Here is a 26,516-nt window from a genome sequence, read left to right on the forward strand (position 1 = left end):
CTTAAATGTAATACAGCGGTAACTTGGTTTTCGAACATATTCCGTTCCAGAAGATGGTTTGACTTCCGAAACATTTGAAAACCAAAGCATTTACTTCTGGAAAACTCAGTACAGAAGCCGGGTGGCATATTCGACTTCCGAAAAGTGTTTGAAAACCGAAGCAGTTGCTTCGGTTTTTCGGCATTCAAAAGCTGAAATGTTTAACTTCCAAGACGTTCAAAAACTGAAGGGCCACTGCACTTATTTCGGTAAAAGATGTGATAGGAATTTTATGGGCTGCATCAATAGGAGTATAGCATCTAGATCAAGGGAAGTAATAGTGCCACTGTATTCTGCTCTGGTCAGACCTCACCTGGAGTACTGTGTCCAGTTCTGGGCACCACAGTTCAAGAAGGACACTGACAAACTGGAAGGTGTCCAGAGGAGGGCAACCAAAATGGTCAAAGCCCTGGAAACGATGCCTTATGAGGAACGGCTAAGGGAGCTGGGCATGTTTAGCCTGGAGAAGAGGAGGTTAAGGGGGGATATGATAGCCATGTTCAAATATATAAAAGGATGTTACATAGAGGAGGGAGAAAGGTTGTTTTCTGCTGCTCCAGAGAAGCGGACACGGAGCAATGGCTCCAAACTACAAGAAAGAAGATTCCACCTAAACATTAGGAAGAACTTCCTGACAGTAAGAGCTGTTCGACAGTGGAATTTGCTGCCAAGGAGTGTGGTGGAGTCTCCTTCTTTGGAGGTCTTTAAGCAGAGGCTTGACAACCATATGTCAGGAGTGCTCTGATGGTGTTTCCTGCTTGGCAGGGGGTTGGACTCGATGGCCCTTGTGGTCTCTTCCAACTCTATGATTCTATGATATGGTAATGTTCATAAGCGTAGCAACCAAGCACGTACATAGATCAGCACAGGAAGGCCAACCTGGAACCATTTTTGATTCCTAAACTGAGTAAATGTTTTCTCTGCAAGGTCAAAGGAAAATGGAAATGCCTCCCCATCATCTTTTCCTTCACAAATCCTTTCTTAAGGTCACATTTAAGATGTGTGAGCCTGTGACCTGGCCCAGGAACTAAGTATTTATCACTACAAAAGACTGGCCAGGCTCCCCAGGGTATCCGATCAAGTAACCAGCCAGACAGGAGATAAACAAGGACAGGAGAAAAACAATATTCAAATTTCTGTTTTAGACTGCCTTTTCTGTGATGTAGGTGTGATGTATCTGAGGGGTGGTCTTAGGTTACATCCCTTCTGTGATGTATGTATCATGTTTCTGGAGGTGGTCTTGATCTACAGGGTGGCAATTTCTGGGTTCCTCCTCCTTTCCTGCGTGTGAGGGGAGCACCCTGTTGCAACAGATCAATAAAGATCAAGTTTACTAGCTGCTTTGCTTCTCAATATTCTCTGGTTGGCCTGTTATTCTCTCCTACCAATAGGGAACCTATGTAAGGACTCTATATGGGCTCTTGGATACCCCATAAGGGAAAAGGGCAATTTTTGGTTACAACAGAGATACCCTACATTACATTCCGTTTCTCATTCTCGCTCCTTTGCCCAGGTTTCCAGCCGTGCCTGCAATTTCAACTGACTATAACATTTCCCCAGAGAGCCTGAAAAGCACCTCCACTCTCCCGCAAACCTGCCACCTTTTCGGTCTCTTTATTTTCGCCGCCCGTTTCGCCGTCTCCATATAGGGAACGTCACGTTCCGGCACTTTTGCTGTCATTATAATAACCCCCGGCGCTATGCAGAGGAACCCGCAAACCCCCAAATCCCAGCGCCGCCGAACTCACCTGCCGTGTCCTGCGACGAAGGCGCCGTGGTCTTTGAGCTGCGTTTCCTAAGGCTGCAGTTCGGTTTCTCCCGGGGCTCTGACTCCTGCTCAGCCCCTCTCCTCTCCCTCTCCTTCTTTAGCCTCTTCTTGCTCCTTTTGCTGACCTGGACAGAGTCCGTCACCGGCTGGAGGGGAACCTCCGCCGCACCCGCCAGCCTCTCGGCGGGATCCGGAGCCTCGAAGTTGGGGCCGCCGTGCCCCAGGTCGTTGCTAACGTCGGCAAGGGGGTTGTGGGGCCTGGGGAGCTCCAGGGCCGGCAAGAGGTTACTGGAGGCGACCGCCTCTGGGGGTGGCGCTAGGGGGGCTTCCCTGCCGTTAGCTGAGCGCAGTTTTCCGTTGAGCGTGGGCTGAGTCCTTTGGGCAAAGTGGGAGATGCGGGGCTTTTTGTTGGACAGAGGGTCGGTGAAATCTGTGGGCTGGGGTCGTTTCTAGGGTGGAGGGAAGAAGAACGGAAAGCGTTAAGGCAGGCTTTCCCCCAAACGTGGGGACGTTTTTGGACTACATTTCCCATCATCCCTTGCCCTGCCAGCTCAGGATGGTGGGATTTGTAGTCCAAAGAGACCAAAGTTTGGGAAACTATGGGTTAGAGCAGTGGTTCCCAACCTTTTTTTATTTTTTTTGGCCATGGTCAGGGAACCCTGACCATTAGGTCCAGTCGTGACCGACTCTGGGGTTGCGGCACTCATCTCGCTTTACTGGCCGAGGGAGCCGGCGTACAGCTTCCGGGTCATGTGGCCAGCAGGACGAAGCCGCTTCTGGTGGACCAGAGCAGCGCACGAAACACCGTTTACCTTTCCGCCGGAGCGGTACCTATTTATCTACTTGCACTTTGACGTGCTTTCGAACTGCTAGGTTGGCAGGAGCAGGGACCGAGCAACGGGAGCTCACCCCGTCGCGGGGATTCGAACCGCCGACCTTGTGATCGGCAAGTCCTAGGCTCTGTGGTTTAACCCACAGCGCCACCCGCGTCCCGCCCCACAGGGTTAGAGGATGGCAAGTAAGCAGGAAGGAACCGCCAGTTTGGTTTTGATGGAAATGATAAATATCACTAAGGAAACGATTGTTCCGTCGCCCAAAAATAACGTTGCGGAGTATTTTTGATGATACAGACTTAGATAAATTAGCAGAAGGATTGGTATCCCATATGATGCCAATACAACAATAATTTATTTATACACCCCGCCCATCTGGCTGGGTTTCCCCAGCCACTCTGGGTCGCTTCCAACAGAATATTAAAAATACGATAGCTCAAAGGACCACGGAAACTCAGGAGGGAAAAACCAACACTGGCTTCCCTTGAACAGCCAATTGGAAGCCGCGTCGGACGTTCGGCTTCCGAAAGAACGTTCGAAAACCGGAACACTCGCTTCCGGTTTCCGATTGTTTGGGAGCCAGAACGTTCAGCTCCCAAGGCGTTTGGGAGCTCACGTATGACTGAAATCATCATCAATCTTTATTACCGTCCAGAGACCCATCAAATCATTACAAAGCAATACACAATTCATACAGCCCACCTCCAGGTCAAACAAGCATTTTGTTCACAATATAGGGATCACTGGTTCTTGCAACCACCGATAAAAACTTTGCCACTGCTAATGTTCTAGCGTTGGTCCGGTCTTCCGATAGGAACCTGACATAGCAAGCCTCTGATTTTCCCGGGAAAGGTACCGGCAAGGGTAATATCAGTTCAGCCCTGGCTTGTTCATATTTTGCACGGTGCAGCAAAATATGTTTTATGGAATCGATGTCTTGAGCACACGAGCAAAATAAGTAAATAAATGATGATGATGATGATAATTTCACAGAGAGCAAGAAAATTCCCTTTTCCCAAACATCGAAGACGCCAACAGGTTGCCTGGGAGCAGAAAACCTCACCAAGCCATACCCCTCCAATGGGGGCTCATTGTGGGAATTTTCCAATGTTTTCCTGATGACAGTGAAGAGACTGAGGATAAATAGCGGCAAAACCCCACACCCACTGATGAAGGTTCTGGTTCTGAATCTGAAACCGAATCAGATGGTTCAGAGGATTTCAAGAGTGCTACGGCCTCTATGTGACCCTCTGAAGGCTCTGGTTGAGAATTGGGGGAACCACTGTTCACTATAGGCCACTTTTCTCCTAAGAAGTGTGTTGAAGACTTACGTCTAATTCGCAGGTCAGAAAGAGCCACAAAAGGTAGACCTCCAAAGAGATTTGCTGATGAATTTGCTAAAGCAGCAAAAGCTGCAACTGCTGTTAATAGCTCCAAGAAAGTATTTGAACCTTCAAGTTTCCAAGAGATCCAGGCTTTGGATTCGGAGGATGCTGAGCCATGGTTAACTGCTATGTACATTGGTGCCTCGCAAGACGAAAATAATCCGTTCCGCGAGTCTCTTCGTCTTGCGGTTTTTTCATCTTGCGAAGCAAGCCCGTTAGCGGCTTAGCGCAATTAGCGGCATAGGGGCTTAGCGGATCAGCTGATAAGCGGCTTAGCGGGATCAGCTGATAAATGGCTTAGCGGATCCGCTGTTAAGCGGCTTAGCGGATCAGCTGTTAAGCGGCTTAGCGGATCAGCTGATAAGCGGCTTAGAAAAAGGGGGGAAAGGGGGGAAAAACCGCAGGAACTCGCAAGACATTTTCGTCTTGCGAAGCAAGCCCATAGGAAATTCGTTTTGCGAAGCACCTCCAAAACGGAAAACCCTTTCGTCTAGCGGGTTTTCCGTCTTGCGAGGCATTCGTCTTGCGGGGCACCACTGTATACCCAATTTAGGTAGTACTCATAACCTACCTGGGGCGGAGAGCAGGAGGAGATGTTTGCGTTGTCTTTTGGTGATGCGGGAGCTGGTGCCTCTGGGGGGCAGCTGGTGTTCTGCGGCTGGCAGAGTTTCCTGGGGGCAGGGAGGGGGGAGCGTAGAACAACAACAACAAAAAACGGAAAGGTGTTTGTTTTGTTAAACCACGCCAAATCTTCTTTTTTGCGTAAAAGGGACCAACGGGTGTAACCAAGGATGGTAAAGGGTAAAGGGACCCCTGACCATTAGGTCCAGTCGTGGCCAACTCTGGGGTTGCGGCGCTCATCTCGCTTTATTGGCCGAGGGAGCCGGCGTACAGCTTCCGGGTCATGTGGCCAGCAGGACTAAGCCGCTTCTGGCGAACCAGAGCAGCGCACGGAAACACCGTTTACCTTCCCACCGGAGCAGTACCTATTTATCTACTTGCGCTTTGACGTGCTTTCGAACTGCTAGGTTGGCAGGAGCAGGGACTGAGCAACGGGGGCTCACCCCGTTGTGGGGATTCGAACTGCCGACCTTCTGATCAGCAAGTCCTAGGCTCTGCGGTTTAACCCACAGCACCACCCACGTCCCCTAAGAATGAGAGGCAAGCAAATGTTATTTAAAACACGCCCAGGGAAGGCTTCTCAGGCCAATAACCTGGACTGCTGGCATTCCAAGGCTTGGCATGTTGCCCTTCCTAACCAAGGGCGCCAACTTAAATATTTTTTTGGGGGGGGGGGCTATTTGTGCATCAAATATCGGGCTTCAAAATATCAACCAAGGCCAGAAGCAGCAGCAGCAGCAAGTGTCTCGGGCGTACAAAAACTTATGGGAATAGGAGTCGTCAGGATCCAAGCATTAATCCAATTATTTTTTTTAAAAAAAACCCTCTTTTCAATATAGTCGTATCTTGGACGTCAAACAGAATCCGTTCCGGAAGTCCGTTCGGCTTCCAAAATGTTCGGAAACCAAAGCGTGGCTTCCGATTGGCTGCAGGAAGCTCCTGCAGCCGCGTCGGACGTTCGGGTTCCAAAGAATGTTCGACTCGCAAGGCGTTCGGGATCCAAGGTATGACTGTATCAGAAATTAGTTCGAAATTATGCCACAGAGACCACACATGTATTCCCTCCTGTGCTGCTCGATTATCGCTCAGCAGTATCCTGTATGCCTTTTAACGGCCATTGTGGCAACTAATCCTTTTATTATTATTATTATTATTATTTTAAAACAACCTTATTTGTCTTTATTTCTCTTTCCTGAAACCAGCTTGTTAGCAACACCCAATAAAATAATTGAGTCTCCAAAGGCGTCTCTGGGCTTGGACCTTTTCTGTTATAATGCAAAAGGAGGGGGGTCAACAGGTTATTTCTATTGCAGTTATTCCCCCCGCCGACCCAGCTAAGGTAAAAAAAAAAAAAGCACTCCCCCCCGTGCACCCTCCCCACCCTCTGTTTTGAACAGTTTCCATGGTCCGTAAACCCAGTTGGCTCGCGGAGGAGACGAGGTTGGTTTAATGAGAGTCTGAAAAATGGCGAGAGTTTTCTTTGGCGAGGGACAAGGCCCCCGGGGGCTGTGTGTGTGTGTGTGTGTAGGCACTGGGAAGGCCCGGGCACCAAATTTTAATTGAAACGGAAAATTACAAGTTTGCAAACGGGCCTAAACATACACACAGACACGAAATCATGCCGCGGAGGTGTGTACCGTATTTTTCGCTCTATAAGACGCACCAGACCACAAGACGCACCTAGTTTTTCGAGGAGGAAAACAAGAAAAAAAATATTCTGAATCTCAGAAGCCAGAACAGCAAGAGGGATCGCTGGGCAGTGAAAGCAGCAATCCCTCTTGCTGTTCTGGCTTCTGGGATAGCTGCGCAGCCTGCATTCGCTCCATAAGACGCACACACATTTCCCCTTACTTTGTAGGAGGGGAAAAGTGAGTCTTATAGAGCAAAAAATATGGTACCTGTGCCATTGTGTCCCAAGGAGGAGGAGGATAAAGCAGTTACATGTCTCGCCAACACCTTTCGCCCCCCCCCCCACCTGGGCACGTCTATCCTGGATGAGCAACAGCCTAAAAATAGCACTGGCTAGGATCCAGCCGCCTGAGCAGAGAAAACTGAGCCCACCAGGCTAGAAGCGAGGGCTGGCTTCCCGCTTCTTAAAAGATCTGCACCCAGGAAGCCCATATCCTTGCACCTGCAACAGCTGGGCGGGTGAGCTGTGTTCCCTTATCCAAACTGACACGATTCCTCCTGTTTTTCACTGGCATCTCCACGGGAACAATTCCCCCATGGAGAAAGGGGGCGGCAGCAGCGTGTGGGGCTTTCTAGCTTAGAGAGAAGGCAAGGAAGAGGAGGTGCGGTCTGCAAAATTTCACGTAGCACGGAGGAAGGGCATGCAGGGGAAGTCTTCGTCCCTCTCTCCTAACCCTGGAATTTGGGGGCATCCGATGGAGCGGATGGATGGGAGATTCAGGGAAGACAAAAGGATGTCCTTCATGAATTTGGGGGGGGGGGGGCGGGAGTACTGGGGAGAAAGGATGAGGCAGCCGTAAGCTTCTGAGCACAATTCAAAGTGTTGGTGCTGACCTTGAAAGCCCTAAACGGCCTCGGCCCAGTATACCTGAAGGTGCATCTCCACTGTAATGGTTGTAAGGGGTTACTTGTGCGTAAGTTGCCTTCCGTTTTGGTTAGATTGCCTGGCCAACCATGCTTTGGCTGACAGCTCACACTCCGTGGCCGGTCAGTCACTTGCAGAATCCGTCAGTGGGCGTTTCTTGAACCTCTCCCAGCATAAGAGCTGTTTGATGCCAAGTCTCCTCCTACTTTCCCTGCGCGGAACTCGTCTGCGCAAGTAAGGGGAAGGCAGGGGCGTGTCCACGCTCTCCCCACTAGTCTCGGGTGAAGGGTCTTGGAGACCTCTCTCCGAATCCTCCATTTGCCTCCCTTCCCTACCGGTGTTACGCTGAATACCTTCCCCCCTGCTGGTCCCCTCTCCGGCATCGCTCTGGAGCCTTGCCTCCACCTCTCCTTCTGATGTCAGTTCCCTGACATCCACTAAGCACAACTTTGTAACCGAATAACCGTTTTAAGCCTGCCTGAACAAAACTGCCTGTTGTGTGTTACTCTTCCAACAAGTACTCCGAGTAACTTGTTATTTTCACCTTTCACGAGATGGTTTGTGTGGTGACATGGTCCATGCTCTGGTTATCTCCTGCTTGGGCTACTGCAATGCGCTCTCCGTGGGGCTACCTTTGAAGGTGACCCAGAAACTACAACTAATCCAGAATGCGGCAGCCAGACTGGGAACAGCCACTGCGAATCTTGAAAGATCTTGGCTCCCAGTACATTTCTGAGCACAATTCAAAGTGCTGGTGCTGATATTCAAAGCCCGAAACTGTCTCGGTCCAGTATACCTGAAGGAGGGTCTCCACCCCTATTGTCCAGCCCGGACACTGAGGTCCAGCTCCGAGGGCCTTCTGGAAGATCCCTCACTGCAAGAAGTGAAGTAAAATGGAAGCAGGCAGAGGGCCTTCTCGGTGGTGGCGCCCGCCCTGTGGAACGCCCTCCCTTCAGATGTCAAGGAAATAAGCAGCTATCTTCTCTTTAAAAGACATCTGAAGGCAGCCCTGCTTAGGGAGGTTTTTAATGTTTGATGTTTTATCGCTTATTATTATTATTATTAGGAAACAGGGAGCAGGCAGGGATTGAACCTGGAAACTTATGCATGTGGGACAGATGCTCTGTGTCACGCGGCTGACCCCCAACAACATTTAGGAAGGCCCCAGACCTTCCCTGCCCCTATTCTGTGATACTAAAGTTAAAAAAAGGTAAAGGGTCCCTGAACAGTTAAGTCCAGTCAAAGGTGGCTCTGGGGTTGCGGCGCTCATCTCGCTTTCAGGCCGAGGGAACCGGCGTTTGTCCACAGACAGCTTTCGAGGGTCATGTGGCCAGCAGGACTAAACCGCTTCTGGCACAAGGGGACACCGTGACGGAAACCAGAGCGCAGGGAAATGCCGTTTACCTTCCCGCCGGAGCAGTACCTATTTATCTACTTGCGCTGGTGTGCTTTCGAACTGCTAGGTTGGCAGGAGCTGAGACAGAGCAACGGGAGCTCACTCTGTCATTGCAGGGATTCGAACCGCCGACCTTCCGATCGGCAAGCCCAGGAGGCTCAAGGGTTTAGACTGCAGCGCCACCCGAGTCCCCTTCTGTGATACTAACACCTAGGGACGCTTAACCCAAGGGGAAATGCCCCCTGCTAGAGCCCTTACCGGAACAGGATCCTCTTCAGCAACTGCTGGTCTCCTTCCAAGTATCCTGGCCAGTCTCTCTGCACCTCTTTGTAAAGGTAATCCTTCAGGGTGAAGGTGCTGTCTTTGGCGTTCATGTTTGCAACCTGGAAGAGGGAGGGAGAGGACATGGAAGGGTTTATTTATCAATCCCTAAACACAGAATCCGAGAGTTGGCAGGGACCACGAGAGTCTAGGGCAGACTGGCAGGCGAAATTATAGTGGTGCCTCGCAAGACGAAATTAACACGTTCCGCGAGGCTCTTCGTCTAGTGGGTTTTTCGTCTTGCGAAGCAAGCCCACTGACGGCTTAGCGGATTAGCGCTATTAGCGGTTTAGCGGCTTTTAGCGATCAGCTGTTAAGCGGCTTATCAGTGGAACAGCTGATAAGCGGCTTAGTGGCTTAGGAAAAGGGGGAGGAAAGGGGAAAAAACCCGCAGGAACTCGCAAGACATAGGGAAATTCGTTTTGCGAAGCACCTCCAAAACGGAAAACCCTTTCGTCTAGCGGGTTTTCCGTCTTGCGAGGCGTTCGTCTTGCGGGGCACCACTGTATTGGACTACGCAGAGACTAACCGGGAAAATCAGAAACCAGGAGGATCAAAACCTCAATAGGAGACAACTCTGCATTATATTTGGAAGACCACTGCAAACACTTGAACTCTTGGGCAGGTTTTAAATAACTCCTGCAAGGACATTGGATACAACGGAGGATTGTAAATTAGATGGACTTATAATTTTTAGAAAGCTGCTTCAAGAACGCATGGAGGAGGGAGGTCTTGAGATTCGGAAGAATCTTGTGAAATTTTTATTGTTTGTGATTGTGAGGATGAACGAATTTGTAAACTCAAATAAAAACTACTGTATTTTTTGCTCTATAAGATTCCCTTTTTCCCTCCTAAAAAGTAAGGGGAAATGTGTGTGTGCGTCTTATGGAGCGAATGCAGGCTGCGCAGCTATCCCAGAAGCCAGAACAGCAAGAGAGATTGCTGCTTTCACTGCGCAGTGATCCCTCTTGCTGTTCTGGCTTCTGAGATTCAGAATATTTTTTTTCTTGTTTTTCTCCTCCAAAAACTAGGTGCGTCTTGTGGTCTGGTGCGTCTTATAGAGCGAAAAATATGGTATTTAAAGAAAAAAAGGAGGAGGAGGAATGATAAAGGTGCATGGTCCCACACCCACGACTTCTATGGAGAATCAGACCGCGCACCGACCCACCTGCTGCAGCAGCCCGTCGAGAGAGTCCTTATCTTGCGCCGTGAGGCCGTCCTTCTGCAGCCGCAAGAACAACTCCGGTTTCTTGTAGGGCTTGAGGGCCAGCAGATGCAGGACGCGGTCTCTGAAGGGCCGCTGGGAGACGGCGCTGTTGCCTTTCTTGATGGCGCTGGCCAGGTTGACGGGCGTCGGGCGGATCCGCGAGGGGACGGCGTCCGAAGCCACCGGGGCCGGTTTTCGCACCTTGACCGTCTTGCCTAAGCGAGAGGAAAAAGAAAAGGTTAGGGTCCGTGCTGTTTTTTGGGGGGAGAAAGGGTGGGGATATGGAAAAATGGATACAGTGGTGCCTCGCAAGACGAAAATAATCCGTTCCGCGAGTCTCTTCGTCTAGCGGTTTTTTCATCTTGCGAAGCATCCCTATTAGCGCCCTAGCGGATTAGCGCTATTAGCGGCTTAGAAAAAGGGGGGGGGGAAGGGGAAAAACTCGCAAGACGTTTTCGTCTTGCGAAGCAAGCCCATAGGGAAATTCGTTTTGCGAAGCGCCTCAAAAAACGGAAAACCCTTTCGTCTAGCGGGTTTTTCGTCTTGCGAGGCATTCGTCTTGCGGGGCACCACTGTATACAGCGGTACCTTGGTTCTCAAACTTTGAAAAACCACCCTTAAAACAGCTATTGAACATGACCTTTACTATCGAATAAGGCCACTGGTCCATAAAATGGAAGCAATAAACAATGTACTGCAGTCACACAATCCATCAATCAATCAGTAGCTGAACTGGATTCCACGCAGTCCCAAAAACAAAACAAAAAGAGCCGCAAAAATGCAAAATAAACAGCAAAAACAGACAGACCTCAGTATAACACTCAAAACGGAGAACGTTCGGCTCCGGGAAAAAGTTCGCAAACCACCACCCTTACTTCTAGGTTTGCAGTGTTTGGGTTCCAAGTTGTTTGAGCACAAAGGCGTTTGAGAACCAAGGTAACACTATATCGACTTTGGGCCAACCAAGAGATGAGGAAGACGGATTCTTCCGTGTTTACGTCTCTAAGCGACAAATGCCATCAGTCCGATGCAGCCCAATGGCCATACCTCGGTTTTCGGTGGTGTCTTAGAAGCCGGACGTTTTGGTTCCCAAACGTCGAAAACCCGGAAGTAAATGCTTCCGTTTTCAAATGCGCCTCAGAAGTTGAATGGCTTCCGCTGGGTGTACACATTATTCCTCCAATGCCCTGTTTTTCTGCAGACCGCCCTTTGCGCCTTGATTTATGACCGTTTCGGAAGTGGAACAGTCTTCCGGAATGGATTACGTCCAAAAAACGGGGCACCGCTGTAGCTGCAGCTACCACTCCTTATAATAGCCTTCCCGGGCTCCCAAGACAACAGAGATATTGGAACAACTGGACTGATCTTTCAAAAGTGAAAAAGCAGTGGTTGCTTTCTATATATGTGTTAGCAACAGGAAAGCTTAATGTGCAGACTCTTAAGAAACGACTGATTGGGAAAGCGTTCTGGCCATTTGGTACTGTTAACGGAGAAATCTGAGGGCTCCCTTGGATAAGAAACAAGGACACCAGCCAGGAATACCAGAGCAAAACAGCAGCTAGTAGGCTTGGTCTTTATTGAAGACGGTCGCGACAGGACTCCCACTTGCCACAAGGTGGAACAAGATGGAAGCCCCAAACAAAAGAGAACCCAAACTTTTATTAGCTGCTAATCCCCATGTTAAAGGTACCCCTGCCCGTACGGGCCAGTCGTGTCCGACTCTAGGGTTGTGTGCCCATCTCACTTAAGAGGCTGGGGGCCAGCGCTGTCCGGAGACACTTCCGGGTCACGTGGCCAGCGTGACGAAGCTGCAGCTGGCGAGCCAGCACCAGCGCAGCACACGGAAACGCCGTTTACCTTCCCGCTATAAAGCGGTCCCTATTTATCTACTTGCACTTAGGGGTGCTTTCGAACTGCTAGGTGGGCAGGAGTTGGGACCGAACGACAGGAGCTCACCCCGCTGCGGGAATTCGAACCACCGACCATGCGATCGGCAAGCCCTAGGCACTGAGGTTTTACCCACAGCGCCACCCGCGTCCTATCCCCATATTACACCCCCCCAAACTACATCACGGTTACATCATGAAAGGGGAGGTCTGGTGGCCGTAATCTGAGCATCCTGGACCCTGCCCCATGGTTCTCCTTGCCCTCCACCAAACACCCATCAAGTGAAACAAAAGAGATATTTACATTTCCCTGTTTCCCAGCCAAGTGAATCCCACCCTTTTGTCTTCATCTGGGTTTGTTATTTCTGGAATGGCTACCTGTCTGGCACTCAGGTATCAGGAGGCCAGGGATTATCACTCAGGCAGAGGGGCTACTGAGTAGCTGAGCTCACATGTCTATATGAATTTCTGAAGTTTTCCTAGTGAGCCAGTACATAGATGCATTGATCAGTGAATTCTTACATTTGGTATCGTCCAGCAAAGGCCCTTTGAATAGATAGGAAGAAACTGTGATGAAGTGTTTTGTGGGGACAAATCACAAAAGTCACAAAAGCAATTGTGCTGATTTTGGTAGTGGGCTGCATGTGCATGTTATCTGCTGGAGGGGCAAACCCTCCAACCTATACATAAATTCCTGCAACGGTACCAACGGCTTAATACAACAGAACGTAATATTCTGAGTTTATTGGACAACACTTCTATCGTTTGGACAGAAAACGATGCTGGCCTGTGGTAGCCCCGAAAGACCCCCCCCCCCAAACAACCCGAGTCACTAAAGGCTGCCAGTTTGTGCAGGCACCACTGAGTCAGACAGACCACAGGATCTGACGCGGCAGAAAGCAGCTTCCTTGTTTCATAGGAACCTAAATCAGATAGGAGGCCAGAACGGGGCTGATTGCGTTCCGAGATGAAGGGGCTTCCTCTTCCTGGCCCGCCTCAATTTCCTATTCTAAAAACAAACGCACAGCGAAAACCCTTGCCTTCCAAGAATACAGGCAAAGCTTGCAGGGTCAAAGCTGCTCTCTGTTTTTATTTTATTTTGTACAGAGGCTGGACGTTCAGAGGAGCTTTGCCCAAACAACAGCAGCACCCCAATGTTTTAGGAAAGAAAGTTCAATATGTGGTGGGAATCATAGAACTGTATCCCTGTGATAGGAATTTTGAGGTCTTAGATACATAATAAATGTTCGTAAGTGTACCAACCAAGCGCGTACATAGATCGGCACAGGAAGACCGACCTGGAACCATTTTTTATTCCCAAACTGACCAAACGTTTTCCATGCAAGGTCAAAGGAAAATGGAAAAGCCTCCCCATTGTCTTTTCCTTCACAAACCCTGTCTTAAGGGCACATTTAAGATATGAATAGGGTGTGAGCCTGTGGACTGGCCCAGGAACTAAGTATTTATCATTACAAAAGACTGGCCAGGTTCCCCAGGCAATCCAATCAAGTGACCATTAAACAGGTAACCTGGCAGACAAGAGGTAAACAAAGCACTCAGATTTCTGCTGTAGACCGCCCTTTCTGTGATGTAGGTATGGTGTATCTGGGGGTGGTCTTGGACTCCAGGGAGGGAATTTAAAATGTCTATATAAGGGTAGGGACACTTTTGTTCTGGGTTCCTCCTCCCTCCTGCGTGTGGCGAGTGAGGACCCTTTTGCAACAGATCAATAAAGATCAGGCTTACTAGCTGCTTTGCTTCTCAATATTCTCTGGCTGGCCTCTGTTATTTTCTCCTACCAATAGGGAACCTACGTAAGGACTCTATACGGGCTCTTGGATACCCCATAAGGGGAAAGGGCAATTTTTGTTTACAACACCCCCCAACCCGAGGGCCATCTAATCAAACACCCGGGAATCAGGGTGGATAAAAATCAATGATTTTTTAAATTGAAATTGGATTTTCTTTATTTAAATCAGATTTTTAAAAAATTTAAATCAGATGTTTGTTTGTTTTTTACTTAAATCAGATTTTTAAAATAAAATGCTTTCGGACGAAAAATCTTTCTAAGGATTTTCTATTTAAGTTACATTACAGTCCACAGGCTATTCATCAGGAAAAAAGGATTTGTTTTAAGTTTTTCATGTGTGCTAAAACTCAAAGCTTTGTTTAAAAAAAAAATGTTTAACCACATCCGTTAACAAACATGGATACATATGCTACAATGTTATTATTTTAGTTAAATAGTTATTAAGGAAATGATTATTTTTCTCCTTCCAACAGCAGAAAAGTTGTCCAAATATAAACAGTTGACTTGTTAAACCTCACAATAATTTCATAATTATCTGTCTACGTATTTCTAACAGTATAACCAAATCAGTAACTTTTGATGTAACTGTTAAAAAACTACTCTGAACAATTATTATTCCGAGAATGAAACCTTCCTCTGGTTGTAAATATTAAGATTCTACCAGCAAGAATGAGTCTTTTTTTGTAAAAGGATTTAAATCCAGTCTTACTGACTAGTGACTGAAATCATGATTGAAATCGATTTGATTTAACTCAGATCCACCCTGCTGGCAATGCAGGGACGTTTTGCCCAATGTGGGATCCCAACCTGTGACCCTGAGATTAAAACTCATGCATGGATAGGCAAACTAAGGTGCAGGGGCCGGATCCGTCCCAATCGCCTTCTCAATCCGGCCCGTGGACGGTCCGGGAATCAGCGTGTTTTTACATGAGTAGAATGTGTCTTTTGATTTAAAGTGCATCTCTGGGTTATTTGTGGGGCATAGGAATTTGTTAACCCCCCAAAAAAAATATAGTCCGGCCCCCCACAAGGTCTGAGGGACAGTGGACCGGCCCCCTGCTGGAAAAGTTTGCTGACCCCTGCTACCGACTGAGCTATCACAGAAAGAACCCCAGGGGCATCCATGTAAATTGGTGCAATATTTTGGGGGTTTAATTTTGGAGAGAAACGATCAGCATTAGGAAAGAAACCATTGTTTCCTGCCCAAAATTAACATCAGCGAATGCGTTTGGGTTACGCCAATGCAATAAATGTCAAAAGAACTGTTTTATGTACGACGTTAGCGGCTCAAAAAGTAGTTGCAACTCAATGGAAAACAGCCCCAAAATCTGACACCGGGTGTACTGCTCACCCTGAGATATAGCTAAAACAGAGAAAATCACGGATCATTTGAGATTGCAACAAGAATGACAGACTCCACGGACCTTCTCATGCAATTTGCCATTCCTTTGTAACTTACACTTGCCGTTTTCAAGACGACACTTGTCACAAGCTAAGCAAATCTGAATTTATACTTGCCATTCAGATAAGCGCGGATATTCTTTACTTGAGCTTTCTTATTCTAACCCCTATTCTAACCTAGACAGCATCTTAAAAAGTAGAAACATCACCTTGCCAACGAAGGTCCGCACAGTAAAAGCTATGGTTTTCCCAGTAGTGATGTATGGAACTGAGAGCTGGACCATAAAGAAGGCTGATCACCAAAGAATTGATGCTTTTGAATTATGGTGCTGGAGGAGACTCTTGAGAGTCCCATGGACTGCAAGAAGATCAAACCTCTCCATTCTTAAGGAAATCAGCCCTGAGTGCTCACTGGAAGGACAGATCCTGAAGCTGAGGCTCCAAGATTTTGGCTGCCTCATGAGAAGAGAAGACTCCCTGGAAAAGACCCTGATGTTGGGAAAGATGGAGGGCACAAGGAGAAGCGGACGACTGAGGACGAGATGGTTGGACAGTGTTCTCGAAGCTACCAGGATGAGTTTGACCAAACTGTGGGAGGCAGTGGAAGACAGGAGGGCCTGGCGTGCTCTGGTCCAGGGGGTCATGAAGAGGCGGACACGACTAAACGACTAAACAACAACAACATTCAAACCCCTGTGCAACTGGACTCAAGTCTACAGTACATGCCTGGTTTTATAGCCTTGTCTTAAAAAATAATTCATTGTTCGTCACAGCTGTTCTCTCCCTCTCTGACGCAGAGAACCTTTGCTACAGAAGGCTGTGTTTAGGAGGAGATTCACGCTGTCCAACAACCACCTAAATTGCGCTGGAGGAAAATTTTCCAGAGGAAATGAAACTTTGCCCCCAAGAAAAGTTCCGAAGCTTTTCGTTTTGGCAGGAAGGCAGCTGCAGGAGAGGCCTGTTGCCTTTTACTGCTTGCTGATAAGCCTTCCCGCCCCCTCCCGACGGAAAAAAAAAAAAAACCCTTGCGTTGTTCTTCCCAGCACACAGGAAAACACACACTTCCTCCCATTGCTTGCTCCTGCAAGAGTTGGGCGGGCAACGCACACCAAAACGATGAGTCAGGGATAACTCAGCAATCTGCTGTTTACAGACATGGACTCCCCCGGAGGAAGGGGGAGAGATGCAGGCCAAGCACTGTCAGCTCAGAGAGTCTGAAATGGGCTCCCTCCTGATCACTAATAATAATAATAATAATAATAATAATAATAATAATAATTTATTATTCATACCCTGCTCATCTGGCTGGGTTTCCCCAGCCACTCTGGGCGGCTCACAACAGACTATTTAAACCAAGATAAAACACCAAACATTAAAAACTTCCCTAGGTAAAGGGACCCCTGACCATTAGGTCCAGTCGTGGCTGACTCTGGGGTTGCGGTGCTCATCTCGCTTTATTGGCCGAGGGAGCCGGCGTACAGCTTCCGGGTCATGTGGCCAGCAAGACTAAGCCGCTTCTGGCGAACCAGAGCAGCGCATGGAAACGCCGTTTACCTTCCCACCGGAGCAGTACCTATTTATCTACTAGCACTTTGATGTGCTTTCGAACTGCTAGGTGGGCAGGAGCAGGGACCGAGTAATGGCAGCTCACCCCGTCATTGCGGGGATTCGAACTGCCGACCTTCTGATCGGCAAGCCCTAGGCTCTGTTGGTTTAACCCACAATATACTGCCAGGATAAAAATTATGAAACCGGTATCATGATACAGACTTCAAACTGGCTTTGAACGATGCATTGACCGGCCCTGCCCCTGACACACATCGCTATTCGCAATATATTGACTGGTCAAAAATGTTCAGATCAATACAGTCGCACCTTGGAAGTCGAACACAATCCGTTCCGGAAGTCCGTTCAACTTCCAAAATTTTTGGAAACCAAAGCACGGCTTTGTTCCCCCGGAAGGCTGCTTGCAAGAGATTGTGCGTTTCGAAACGACTCCCTGGATCTGCTCCCAGGCCAGAGACGCTCGCACTTCTCCCCTGCTGCAAAGATTGACCGTACGCAACGCTGTCGCTGCTCACCAACATAGCGGCCTCCGGGCTTGATGACGATGGCTCCCCGGCTCCGGGTCTCCTCCTCCACCAGCGCCATGCTCTGCTTCGCCTTCTGGTAGGAGTCGTCGGTGGCACAAACGGTGATTTTGTCTTGGATGGTGCCAAGGCAGTCCAACTGGATGTTCCCATTGCTGCTGGAGGGTAAGCAGAGGCAGAAATGAAAAACAAAAAGGAACCGGAGTCTTTCGGGAAGAAGAAGCCGCCTGGTCCTTGCACCTAAAGCGCAGGTCACCACCCCACCTCAGGTCAGAGACAGTGTTGCATAGTGGTTAGAGTGCCTGGGAGAGACCAGGTTAAAATCTCTGCCCGCCTCAGTTTCTTCGCCTTCCTCTAAAAGTCTCCTGGTTTGCTGGCTTTCTAGGCTATGCGGCCCTTGGGACCTCCCTGTGTGGCTCTCAGTGCTGTCTCCAGGATAATAATAACAATAATAATAACAATAATAATTTATTACTTATATCCTGCCCATCTGGCTGGGTTTCCCCAGCCACTCTTGGTGGCTCCCAATAGGAGAGTAAAAACACAATACAGCAGCTCCCAATAGAATATTAAAAACACGATTACACATCATCCATTAAAAACTTCCCTAAACAAGGCTGCCTTCAGATGTCTTCTAAAAGTCAGACAGTTATTTGCTTGACATCTGACGGGAGGGTATTCCACAGGGCAGGTGCCACTACCAAGAAGGCCCTCTGCCTGGTTCCCTGTAACCTCACTTCTCGCAGGGAGGGAACCGCCAGAAGGCCCTTGGAGCTAGACCTCCGTGTCCAGGCTGGACGATGGGGGTGGAGACGCTCCTTCAGGGATACTGGGCTGTTTAGGGCTTTAAAGGTCAGCACCAACACTTTAAATTGTGCTTGGAAACGTACTGGGAGCAAATGCAGGTCTCTCAGGACCAGTGTTATGTGGTCCCGGCAGCCACTCCCAGTCACCAGTCTAGCTGCCGCATTCTGGATTAGTTGTAGTTTCCGGGTCACCTTCAAAGGGAGCCCCACGTAGAGGTCATTGTAGTAGCCCAAGCGGGAGATAACCAGAGCATGGACTTCTCTGGCCAGACACTCTGCTTGTGTGGATCAGGGGACAAAGAGGGGTTCCTGAGCATGTGCAGAAACGAGCCTAATGTGCAAAGGTAGTATTTGCACCCAGCGCCCTGCCCACTCCCCCCTCTGGCTCCGCTGACCACTGGCCGAAGGGGGAAGGCTCCCACCCCAGAGTAGAATGTGTCGCAAATTGCCCTATCGGTGTCAGGAAGTTTTCAGGGGCGTTCTACTCCCATTTGAAAATCTGCAGAAAACCCACATTGCCGGCCGTGGGAAATGCAGGGATTGGGGCCTGGACGGGGCAACTCACCTGGAGACATACTGCTGGACACAGTCAAAACTCCCCTGGGGACTATCCTTCCCGATGTTGGAGAGGTAAAACGAGAACGTCTGGGCTCCTGCTGCTCCGTCCGGCCGAGGTATCGAGATGTGCTGGGTTGTTGGTTTTTTCAAAAGAAAATAAGATTAGAAGATGTACACATGAAGCCTTAGCCAGCGGGTCACAGAATAAGGGAACAGGAGATTTGGAAGGGGCACCCAGGGCTCATCCAATCCAACCCACTTCAACGCAGGAATCCCGCCTGAAGATCTGGCGGTCCCAACCTCTGTTCAAAAACCTCCAATCTATTATTATTATTGTGTATTAAATTTGTAAAGGAAACGGGTGCCCTATGCAAAGCCTTCGCCCCAGTTCCCAGCTTAAGGGCGGAAGTGGACCTTGCAGGGGGGTGCTCAGGAACCGTTCTGCATGACAGAGAGATGTCAGGTGCCATCAGCAGCTCTCACAAAGCGAAACAGGGAAAGAGAAAAGGCTCAGTTTCCAACAAACCAGCCCCAAGAATAGAATAACGGCCGTTTCCAGTTTCTTACTGAAAACTCATATCTGAACTACCTTTTTTTTTTTTAAAGGGGCTCCTACGAGATTCAGCCTGGATTCTGAACCTCCTAACCAAAATCCCATTGTCCCGACTCAGCGCCAGAGAGGCCATTATGATTATTTTTAAAGAGAGAGCGCAAAGCAGATTTTTTTTTACATTCAGTCACAGGCCTTCGACTTACCCCTTGGCTTCCTTCGAACTGAATCGACGGCTTCAGCGCCACCGAGTCCTGGAAAGAGAGCAGCAGACAGAGGAGAGAAATTAATGTGGGGACATTACGGAGACTCTTGCAACAACTGGAATCAGACCCCGAAGGGCAGCTAGATGCCCCATAGGGTAGGGTTACCAGACATCCCCATTTCCCGGGGACAGTCCCCGGATTTGCAGATTTGTCCCCGGACAAATTCCATCCTCGGATTTCATCTAATGTCCCCGGGAACTGTGGCAGTCCCAGCAGCCGAGAGCCAGCCTGGTATCACAGTTGGCTCTGGCTAGCTTCAGGAGTTGCCCGCTAACTCTGGAAAGTTAGCCTTGACGTTTTCATCCCCCCAAAAGTTTTTGATTTGAGTTTCCATTGAAATGAGGCTGTATTTTAATATTTTAATATATTTTAATCTTGTTTTTAAGTTGTATTTCAATCAATTTGTTTTTACATCGGGTGTTAGCCGCCCTGAGTCCCATCTTGGCTGGGGAGGGCAGGGTATAAATAAAATTTATTACAGTGGTACCTCGGGTTACAGACGCTTCAGGTTACATACGCTTCAGGTTACAGACTCCGCTAACCCAGGAATAGTACCTCGGGTTAAGAACTTTGCTTCAGGATGAGAACAGAAATCGTGCTCCAGTGGCACGGGAGCAGCAGGAGGCCCTATTAGCTAAAGTGGTGCTTCAGGTTAAGAACAGATTCAGGTTAAGAACGGACCTCTGGAACGAATTAAGTACTTAACCCAAGGTACCACTGTATTGAGGGACGCAGGTGGCGCTGTGGGTTAAAGCCTCAGCGCCTAGGACTTGCCGATCGAAAGGTCGGCGGTTCGAATCCCTGCGGCGGGGTGCGCTCCCGCTGCTCGGTCCCAGCGCCTGCCAACCTAGCAGTTCGAAAGCACCTCCGGGTGCAAGTAGATAAATAGGGACCGCTTACCAGCGGGAAGGTAAACGGCGTTTCCGTGTGCGGCTCTGGCTCGCCAGAGCAGCGATGTCACGCTGGCCTCGTGACCCGGAAGTGTCTCCGGACAGCGCTGGCCCCTGGCCTCTTGAGTGAGATGGGCGCACAACCCCAGAGTCTGTCAAGACTGGCCCGTACGGGCAGGGGTACCTTTACCTTTACCTTTTACCACTGTATTATTATTATTATTATTATTATTATTATTATTATTATTATTATTACCGTGGTGCCCACCACTTTGCCTTGCTGGAAGTCCCCATATGATGTGCTGCGCACAAGACACATCATATGGGGACTCTGAGTATGGGTTGAAGACACAGCGCTGGGTGCCGGCGCCGGGTGAAAGCTGCATGGGGCGTTGAGCTCGGTGCACCACTGCAACTTGGCCCTCAGCTCGCTGTGGGCACCGCTGCCCAAGGCCATTGGCTTGGGCTCTGGGTGGTGCTTCGGCGGCTGTTGCAGCTTGTTGGACAGCTCATCGCTGGCCATCACGGATGAAAGGCGAGCAGGAGACGAGCTGATCCGGCCGAAGCTCGCCTCCTCCTGCACGCTCGCCACCTGCTCTGCCCTGGACCCGCTGACTGGGCGCGCCACAGCGCAGATGGGCAGCCGCTGGGCGATGCCTGCACAGGAGATGCCCAGACAGACGGGCAGGGCAGCAGCAGGAGGAGGAGGGGTTCTGCTAACGCTTAAAGGTAAAGGGACCCCTGACCATTAGGTCCAGTCGTGGCCGACTCTGGGGTTGCAGCGCTCATCTCGCTTTATTGGCCGATGGAGCTGGCATACAGCTTCCGGGTCACGTTGCCAGCAGGACTAAGCCGCTTCTGGCGAACCAGAGCAGCGCACGGAAATGCCGTTTACCTTCCCGCCGGAGTGGTACCTATTTATCTGCTTGTACTTTGATGTGCTTTCGAACTGCTAGGTTGGCAGGAGCAGGGACCGAGGAATGGGAGCTCACCCTGTTGCGGGGATTCGAACTGCCGACCTTCAGATCGGCAAGTCCTAGGCTCTGTGGTTTAACCCACAGCGCCACCCGCGTTCCTGTGGGTTAACTAACGCTTACTCCTGAGTAAACCTGTAGGGGATCGCAGTGCAAGGAAGGAGGGAGGGGGCAGCACGGCGAGTGCTCCAAGAAAGGCCGGGACCCAGAGGAAGGCCGCGCAACAGAAGAGACCGCAGAAGAGAAGATATTACTTCTTTTATTTTCTTTAATAACTTCTTTCCTCTTTTGATTGATTGTGTCCCCGATTTCACTGATATAAATCTGGTAACCTTACCACAGGGAACCCCCACAAGCAGGAGGCGAGAGCAATAGCTTCCTCCCGCTCTCCTCCTCCTCTGCCATTCTAAGGTAGAGTGCCTCTGTCCATGGAGGCTCCATTTAGGAACCTTGATAAGAGGAGAACAGGTAGCAGCCGCATCAGGCCGAAAGGGGGGGGGCGATCTGCCCTCGCCGTGGCCAACAAGATGCCCCAAGAGGACCTGAGCACAACAGAAGCGACTCTTCCCTGCTTACGGCAGTGGCTCAGGCCCTGCTTTCCGGAACAGCAGAAAACAGATTTTTCCCCACCTCCCACGTGGCGGCCGTTGAAGGATTTGGAGGCAGCTGCCCTCTCCCTCTAATAATAATAATAATAATAATAATAATAATAATAATAATAATAATAAAATTTTTTATTTATATCCCACCCTCCCCAGCCGAAGCCGGGCTCAGGGCAGCTTTGACCTGCGGTTACCTTCGTCTACCACCCTGCGGTTTTATTTTGTCCTATATCTGCCCTGCCGTTGCAGAAGGTTGCCATCCTGCCAGGGTGCTGTGCAGGTGCGCGGGCGCAGGAAGTGGGTGGTCTTGTTCAGTACCGAGAGTTCATATGAATCTCTTGTTTTCACTTAATAATAGCGTCGCCGTTTCTAGTTTCTAGAACCTTGAAAGTTTGCCGGCGCCGCCTGGGAAACCTCAGAATCAGCATGCGGCTCCTGGCCGGCGCCCAGGCCAGTTTTCCACCCCGTCCAACGTCCCAACCAGCCAGATGCAGAAGCAATGGCAAGAGGGGAAGTCCAGCCCCTGCCAAGCAGCTGGCATTTGGAGATAAGACTCCCTCTGTGGGTGGGGGTTCCGCTGTGGCCTCCGTGAACTCATCCCACGATGAGCAGAAGTGGAAGAAGTTCATTTAAATAATAATACAGTGGTGCCTCGCAAGACGAAATTAATCCGTTCCGTGAGGCTCTTCGTATAGCGGTTTTTTCGTCTTGCGAAGCAAGCCCATTGACAGCTTAGCGGATTAGCGCTATTAGCGGTTTAGCGGTTTTTAGCGATCAGCTGTTAAGCGGTTTATCAGCGGATCAGCTGATAAGCGGCTTAGCGGCTTATGAAAAGGGGGAGGAAAGGGAAAAAACCCCGCAGGAACTCGCAAAACATTTTCGTCTTGCGAAGCAAGCCCATAGGGAAATTCGTTTTGCGAAGCGCCTCCAAAACAGAAAACCCTTTCATCTAGTGGGTTTTCCGTCTTGCGGGGCACCACTGTAAAAGCCAGGCACTCTTTGAGAGTGCAGAACGCAGGATTGAAGCACATACAACTGATGGGCAAGGGCTTCGATCCTGCGTGGTCGCTCTCTCTCCTACTGGCCAGCTTTGGGCGAGTGTGCAGGACTTGACACCAGAAGCTGGCCTGTGCAGAGACGGCAGCAGGGAGATAAAGATCTGACCCATCCGGCCAAATAAAATAAAAACACACACACACACACACACACACACACACCCCGATCGCGCAATTCAACTCACAATGTATTGATCAGGGGTTGGAAAACTTTTTCAGCAGGGGGCCAGTTCACTGTCCCTTGTGGGGGGCCGGGGGGGAATGAACAAATTCCTATGCCCCACAAATAACCCAGAGGTGCATTTTAAATCAAAGGACACATTCTACTCCTGTAAAAACACGCTGATTCCCGGACCGTCCGCAGGCCGGATTTAGAAGGCAATTGGGCCAGATCCGGCCCCCAGGCCTTAGTTTGCCTAGCCATAGTTTTGATGAATCAATACGCTCCCGCAAAGCACCCCTGGGTTGGATTTTGAGGTTCCCCAGGCCCTTTGAGCACACTTTTGAGCTTCTCTTCACCTCCTTAAGAGCTCGAAGTCTGCTCCTTATCATATCACGGCCCGCTAATAAAAATCAGTAGTTTGCAAAAGCCAGAGATTAAGTGCCCGGCTTTGCATTGCCATTGTCCTCTGTCCCCCCCCCCCATGCAAGTGTTTATTTGTGTGTAGACACTCATCTTAAAAGGACAGCATTTTAAAAAGCAGAGACATCACCTTGCCAACAAAGGTCCGTATAGTTAAAGCTTTGGTTTTCCCAGAAGTGATGTATGGAAGTGAGAGCTGGACCATAAAGAAGGCTGATCGCCAGAGAATGGATGCTTTTGAATTCAGGTGCTAGAGGAGACTCTTGAGAGTCCCATGGACTGCAAGAAGATCAAACCTATCCATTCTGAAGGAAATCAGCCCTTAGTGCTCACTGGAAGGACAGATCCTGAAGCTGAGGCTCCAAGACTTTGGCCACCTCATGAGAAGAGAAGACTCCCTGGAAAAGACCCTGATGTTGGGAAAGATGGAGGGCACAAGGAGAAGAGGATGACAGAGGACGAGATGGTTGGACAGCTACCAGCATGAGTCTGACCAAACTGTGGGAGGCAGTGGAAGACAGGAGTGCCTGGCGTGCTCTGGTCCATGGGGTCACGGAGAGTCGGACACGACTAAACAACTAAACAACAACAACAACACACTCAAAGTTGTGCCATGCTTTTTTTGCAGCTGATGGAGAAAACTCAGAGATGGGGCAGTGGCAAAAATCACTTTGGGGTATGTGTTTGTGCCTCTCGGGGTGGGGGCTGCCGGGCATTTTAATGCCCCCCCCCGCCAACCTTATAGACTTATTCCTCTCCTCCCTTAGGAAGGGCACCTAATCTCTCTCTCTCTCTCTCTCTTTGCCAACTTCCCCTTCTGCAGAGGGAAAAAGTCCCTGGCCTCCAACCAGGAGAGATTTTTTAAAATTAAAAAAATCCCCCCCCCCCCGTTCTATTCTTATTCTGCCTTTTGGTTTCCAATAAGCAGACTTATCTCTTTAAAAAAAAAAAAAAAAAAAGATGCCTTTTTTCAGCAAAGGTTTCGAAACAGAAAGTTGGCAGGAAGGAGGAAGTTAAATGAGAACTGAGAAGCTAAGCTACCGGGGGGGGGGGGGGGGGCGGGGATCTGAAACACACATTGGGAACTTTCCTTACGACAGGGTTGGTTGTGGCAAGTGGAGGCATGATTCCTCCGGGTATTCGGGCAGAGAAGTTTGCAAAACTTTTTGTAGATAACGAAGTTTGGTTTCTCCCTCCGAAACATCCCACACAGAACCTGTTCCCGCAAATGAAGCGATTTTCTCTTCTGAACCAATAAAGGTAAAAAGGTAAAGGTACCCCTGCCCGTACGGGCCAGTCTTGACAGACTCTGGGGTTGTGCGCCCATCTCACTTAAGAGGCCAGGGGCCAGCGCTGTCCGGAGACACTTCCGGGTCACGTGGCCAGCGTGACATCGCTGCTCTGGCCAGAGCCAGAGCCAGAGCCGCACACGGAAACGCCGTTTACCTTCCCGCTGGTAAGCCGTCCCTATTTATCTACTTGCACCCGGAGGTGCTTTCGAACTGCTAGGTTGGCAGGCGCTGGGACCGAGCAACGGGAGCGCACCCTGCCGCAGGGATTCGAACCGCCGACCTTTCGATCGGCAAGTCCTAGGCGCTGAGGCTTTAACCCACAGCGCCACCTGCGTCCCCCCTCTGAACCAATAACCAACACTTTATTGCTGACTTCTTTTTTTTAAAATCCTTGATGTATTTTTTATGAGAGCGCAATTTACAGATACGCAAACAGACACATAAATAAGGGGCATGCATAAGAACACAGAAAGCTGCTTTGTACAGAGACAGACCTAGGGGTAGACAACCTAAGTTCGCTTCTGGCAATACCAGAGCAGCGCACAGAAACACAGTTTACCTTCTCGCCGGAGCTGTACCTATTTATCTACTTGCACTGGCATGCTTTCAAACTGCTAGGTGGGCAGGAGCTGGGGCCAAACAACGGGAGTTCACCCCGTCACGGGGATTCGAACCGCCGACCTTCTGATCGGCAAGCCCGAGAGGCTCAGTGGTTTAGACCACAGTGCCACCCGCACCTTTTAAAAAATCTGTTTTGTTTTCTTTTTTCTTTCTTTTCTCTCGCCTTGCTTTTTATTGTCTTATGTACGCTCCTCTTTATCTCTTTCTTGCTTGGATTAGATTGATTTTTATTGTATCTTTATGGTGAAAACTTTCAATAAAAATATTTTTGAAACAAATAATAATAATAAACTTCACTGCAAAAAGAAAAGGTACCTAGAAATTCTGCTGCGCCGACTGCAACCTAGGTATCAGGTGCCGTTTGTTGATTAGCTGATATATCTGAGTTCATAATAATAATAATAATAATAATAATAATAATAATTTATTTATACCCAGCCACTCTGGGAGGCTTCAAACAAAACACTAAAATAGAATAACCTATTAAACATTAAAAGCTTCCCTGAACAGGGCAGCCTTCAGATGTCTTCTAAAAGTTTGGTAGTTATTTTTCTCTTTGACATCTGGTGGGAGGGCGTTCAACAGGGAGGGAGCCAACACCGAGAAGGCCCTCTGCCTGGTTCCCTGTAACTTGGCTTCTTGCAGGGAGGGAACCGCCAGAAGGCCCTCGGCGCTGGACCTCAGTGTCCGGGCAGAACGATGGAGGCCATCCCTACAACAACCTTGCGAGGTAAATGAACTGACCGGCTGTCTCTCTCTCTCTCTCTGTCTCTCTTTTTCTGCCATACCTGAAGAACGCCACTGAAGACTGAATCTGAGACCTTCTAAATGCAAAGCAGTTGTTCTACCACATACCCACCCAAGGCAGGCTCATAAACCGTTTTGTATTGTGGACTAGCAACTTCCGCAGACTTATTTTCGATTGCCAGGTCTACAGGACGCCATGCTGGCAGGGGCACCCGACTGCCACCGCCCCATCCAATGTCCCGACGGCTCTGCCAGCTCTAA

The 26,516-nt window shown here is 49.4% G+C and overlaps 1 protein-coding gene across 2 annotated transcripts in view; it reads right to left on the reverse strand.

Annotated features, from left to right (window-relative positions):
* The window catches only part of ELL (elongation factor for RNA polymerase II), a 53,997-nt gene that overhangs the window by 6,852 nt on the left and 20,629 nt on the right, over window positions 1-26,516 (reverse strand). Inside the window, exons 2-8 of one of the 2 annotated variants that reach the window (XM_079960639.1) lie at window positions 19,432-19,479; window positions 18,683-18,804; window positions 17,303-17,469; window positions 10,086-10,339; window positions 8,855-8,979; window positions 4,597-4,696; window positions 1,788-2,256 (exon numbers count right to left, since the gene is read on the reverse strand). In XM_079960639.1, coding sequence (XP_079816765.1) covers window positions 1,788-2,256; window positions 4,597-4,696; window positions 8,855-8,979; window positions 10,086-10,339; window positions 17,303-17,469; window positions 18,683-18,804; window positions 19,432-19,479 — 1,285 coding nt within the window. The remainder of the gene's footprint in view (window positions 1-1,787; window positions 2,257-4,596; window positions 4,697-8,854; window positions 8,980-10,085; window positions 10,340-17,302; window positions 17,470-18,682; window positions 18,805-19,431; window positions 19,480-26,516) is intronic. The other variant, XM_079960640.1, reaches the window with a different exon arrangement.

The sequence above is a fragment of the Podarcis cretensis genome (genome assembly GCF_951804945.1).
Source record: "Podarcis cretensis genome assembly, chromosome: 18".
NCBI lineage: Eukaryota > Metazoa > Chordata > Lepidosauria > Squamata > Lacertidae > Podarcis > Podarcis cretensis.